This window comes from Pelophylax lessonae (assembly GCF_965119305.1).
Source record: "Pelophylax lessonae genome assembly, chromosome: 4".
Lineage (NCBI taxonomy): Eukaryota > Metazoa > Chordata > Amphibia > Anura > Ranidae > Pelophylax > Pelophylax lessonae.
The window spans coordinates 641,166,086-641,170,757 of record NC_138771.1 but is presented as its reverse complement, the minus strand read 5'-3'; the positions used below and the strand labels follow the sequence as shown (position 1 = coordinate 641,170,757).

Below are 4,672 nucleotides of genomic sequence, written 5' to 3'. Positions count from 1 at the left end.
ATTTTGATTTTTACATTTTTTTGGGGGAATTTCATATAAAAAAATGTGAAAAAATATTGTTATTTTTACTAAATTTACGCTCTTTTTTTGTTTATAGCGCATGATCAAAAAATTGCACAGGTGATTAAATACCACCAAAAGAAAGCTCTGTCTGTGGGAAAAAAAGGACGTCAAATTAGTTTAGGTACAGCGTCGCACGACCGCGCAATTGTCTGTTAAAGTCACGCAGTGCCGAATCGCAAAATAGGACCTGGTCAGGAAGGGAATAAAATCTTCCGCGGCTTAAGTGGTTAAAAGCTGGAAATCAATAATTTGTTAGAAAGACAAAGCTACTGTCGCTTGGGGATCCAGCCCACAACCATAAAGAGTTCAGCTGTAACTTCTTTAAATGTCTACAGTACAATACAATAATAGTAGAGTACAATAATAACGGTGGAGAGATCAAGTCAAAGATTCTAAAACCAGACTGACAACAGTCAATTTACTTGAAACATGATAACTATTTGACATATTATAAATAGGGAAAATTAAAATATAGTTTCAGTCTAAATGAATTGTTTGAACATTTTCTAATTTTTTTTTAAGATTTTTTCTGATCTCGTGGTTCCTCAGGCTGTAGACAATGGGATTCATCAGTGGAGTTGCCAGAACGCAGAAAATAGACATAAATTTGTTTGTATTAGGTGATCTTTTATCAGACGGTGTCATGTAAATGGCCATCAAGCTCCCATAATATGTGCACACAGTGGCCAAGTGCGAGGTACATGTGGAAAAGGCTTTCCTTCTTCCACTGGATGAAGAAAGGTGTACTACAGTGAAAGAGATGAAGAAGTAGGTCATAATAATAAAGACAAAAGGAACAAAAATACCTAAAATGGACAAAGCAAAATCAACTAATACGAACAGGGAAGTGTCTGATGTAGCTAGCGCTATCACTGGACCAGAATCGCAGAAGAAGTGGTCAATGTCATTCCCACCACAAAAATGTAACTTATACAGCAAAACAAATTCACTGGACACAAAGACAACCAGCAACCAAGACCAGACAACCATTTGAAGACACATATGAGGCTGCATGATTGAATGATAACGCATTGGGTTACATATGGCCAAATATCGATCATAGGACATAATTGCAATAAGAAAACATTGCACAAGTCCACAAAGAGCACAGCAATGCATCTGTATGATACAGAAAGTAACAGAAATCGTAATTCCATCTTTTAGTATAATTTCTAACATCATTGGGACTATGGTGGTGGTTATCATGAGGTCAGCTATTGCCAAGTGCTTGAGGAAGTAGTACATTGGGATTTTAAGATGGTCATTAATCGATATTAAAACAATAATGAGAAGGTTTCCATTTAATATCACTATATAGCATAAGAAAAACACCATGAAGAGAAGAATTTTAATTGTACGGAGATTTTGAAATCCAAGAAGCAAAAATTCAGTTACTTCAGTTTGGTTGTCTTCACACATGTCTTCAAGAAAAAGTCAACAAATGGTCATAATCCTCCTTAAAGAAAGTTTAAACTTTTTAGGGCCGTATATTTAATGACACAAGAATTTAATATAAAAAACGTTACCAACAAAAACTGTGAAAATGTAATTAATTTATAGATTTCTGGCTAAGTACAAATTTAATTGGCCATACATGGACCATAATATAGGGTGCCATGAAGTGGCCTTGCAGCTTATGCATGCGTTTGCAAATGTGTGGTAACTAAACCCCTGTTTTTATTGCATATTGTTAGACAGGTTAATTTGGTTGTTAAGCAGACTGGTTGGTGAGTTGAGCTGGGTTTTTTTCTGGTTTTGTTTTGCATGTGCAGCTCTTCCATGTGCTCCTTGCTGTGAAGGCCAGTTATAGATGGGGCAGGGGCCATTTTGTTTGTTGTTTATGTACTGTATACTGGTGAGGGGACACACTGGACACCTTTGCTGCCATTGCGCTGGGTGCCCAGGGGGCCCCTGTGCCTTTAAAGAGGACTGGGCTACCTCCAGGCCCACCTGCCCCCTATCTATTCATTGTGGAGACTCTCAAAAATGTACAAGAGTTAGGACTGCAGGTATTACAGGGTGCCATGAAGTGGCCTTGCAGCTTATGCATGCATTTGCAAATGTGTGCTAACTAAACCCCTGTTTTTAACACATACTGTTAGACAGGTTAATTTGGTTGCTAGGCAGACTGGTTGATGAGCTGGGAATTTTTCTGGTTTTGTTTTCCATACATGGACCGGCATCAGCCACACTCCCTGTTCAATGCTCTCGACAATGTGACCTTACTACTACTGATTTCCACCCCAAGATGTCCTCAGAGAGCAACCAGAGATATACTCTGATTATTATGTATGGAGAGGCTGTAAAAGTCCACCCTCCTTCTCTATTTGGGGATAATAAAGAGTATGCTGTATGAATGATGGGCATGTGTGTCTGTGTTTAATGTTAAAATGTTAAATGTTTGCGATTTAAACACAGATATGAGGCCCTGAAGAAGCGGTTCATCCCGCAAAACATGTTGGCGATTTTTGTGTAATTCAATCAGCAGTTACATGATGCATGTTACTATGTCATCTCTACTTGTATGACGCATGCATATGTGCCTTGTTTATATATATAGCATATTGAGATTTTTAACCTTTTTTTCTTTGATATGTCAAACAGTATGTATTAAATAAAAACATGTCTTTTTAAACTGATATAAGACTTATGTGTGCAAAATGCTATGGTAAACCCTTGGGAACAACCAGGGCTTTTTTCTCAGAAAATAGGTGCAGAAACTGATCCACAATGCCCTAACCCACCCCCCCTCCCCCCTCCACACACACACCCTCCAAACTGCACAAAATAGTGGGCGTGGTCAAATTTCACTAACAGTAAGAGGGTCTTGAAGGGGCACTAAATTCCAGGAATGCATCTCGTACAGAGTGCAGTTTTTTTTTTTTTTTTTTTTTTGGGGGGGGGGTGTTGCACATAAAGTACAGAGTTCAGAAGTGTGCTGCATACAGAGTGCAGAGTTTAGGGTTGTGCTGCATACAGAGTGCAGAGTTCAGGGGTGCGCTGCATACAGAGTGCAGAGTTCAGGGGTGCGCTACACACAGTGCAGAGTTCAGCCTTCTTCCACAGCTGCTTTCCTCTTTCACATCTCATTTTCACCCCTCTTCAGGTCTGACCTCTGCATGCAACCATCCCTTCACTGCCTCTATCTCCCCCCCCCCCCTTTAAAAGCTCCACCATCTTCCACATGTCTTACTTTTTTTGCTGTATTAAGCTGAAGGACCCAGCTGACTCTAGTACCTCCCTGCACACTGTAGATGGTTCTGCCTCTCACTTGCATGGAGATCATCAAGTGGGGTGTCAGCATCCATGTTCCACCCTGGGCACCTGCATCTCCCTTGTCTCCATCCTGAACTCAGTGGGAGCCGTTTAAGAGATCAGACCCGTGGGAGCCGTTGGGAGACAAGCTGTTACTTTTAAATACAGAAGCCAGACTTCTGTGTTTTTACAAGTGATAGTGGTGAGCATGGAGAAGAGGGCCTGAGCCAGAGGTGGTGGAACTGAGTTCCACCGAGTTCCAGCTGAAAAAAAAAGCCCTGAGAACCACCATCTAAAAAGCCCACCTACTTTTTTCTCCCTCTATTTCTTTGATATACAGTATATCTGATTGAGTAGTGTTAAAGCAATATTGTTTTTGGTCTGTTTGGGCTGTCTGAAATGGTTTGATTAAAAGACCAAAAGCGAGAAAATAGTTAATAGTTAGGGTCTACTTACACTTACCCAAATATTGTGTCACTTAAACTCCAAACTTTCCACATTAATTAATGGTAACATGGTACAAGGCTCTATTACAGCTTCCAGACCCAATAAAATCAGTAAGGTAATTTCCAGTGAATCATGTTCAGTGCAAGATATTTCACACCTGGAAAAAAGGTATTGAAGCTCTGAACAAAGAATGTAGAAAATGTAACAATTTGTAGATGAAAATATTAAAATAAGGCATAAAGCAAATGATCCTGGATGTCTGCACTTCCAATATTCCTTTTTATTAAAGCTTCAAATGACAAGCGCTAATATTTGCGCGAAACACGTCTAGCTCTTTGTCCCCTGCTCCAACGGTCAACCACTTATCATATGAAGCTTCAATATAAAGGATTATTGGAAGTGAAGACATTTGCTTTATGTTACACAGCATGTGAGTTGGGCGAGCACCTAACTAGTATGTGTGGGGATTAACTAGAGACTCACTCACCTGGAGAGGCTATCAGGGAATTCCTGTGAGACACCTGCCTAACAGAAATGCGCATTCGCACACAAATCTTTGCAGAATGGCTATCAGGAATGCATCGGGAACAGGCGCACACACAATGTATGTTGGCGCCAGGTGGAGTATTTAAGGAAGCCTCTGCCTGTGCTCTAATGCTAAGTGAAGTGAAAACTGGTGCGCTAATAAAAATGTGCCAAAAATCACAAAAACATAATTGATAATACTAAGTACAACCGTGCATAGCTGATCACATAGACTTTTTACATTTGAAGCAATACACATAAAGATGCAATAAGAATCAGCTATTCTAAATATAACATCTGTAATATTAGAAGTGAACATGCATAAAAAATGTACCGTGAAAAAAATAAATAAAAGTGAAAAAATTCAAGATTCATTAGTGTA

General features: G+C 39.5%; 1 protein-coding gene across 1 annotated transcript; it reads right to left on the bottom strand.

Annotated features, from left to right (window-relative positions):
- Nucleotides 1-540: 540 nt before the first annotated feature.
- Nucleotides 541-1,482, bottom strand: LOC309552910 (olfactory receptor 5P64-like; the record flags this gene model as incomplete). Its single annotated transcript, XM_082253818.1, has 1 exon — nucleotides 541-1,482. The coding sequence occupies one exon, from the start codon at nucleotides 1,480-1,482 to the stop codon at nucleotides 541-543; it is 942 nt and encodes a 313-aa protein (XP_082109944.1).
- Nucleotides 1,483-4,672: the final 3,190 nt, after the last annotated feature.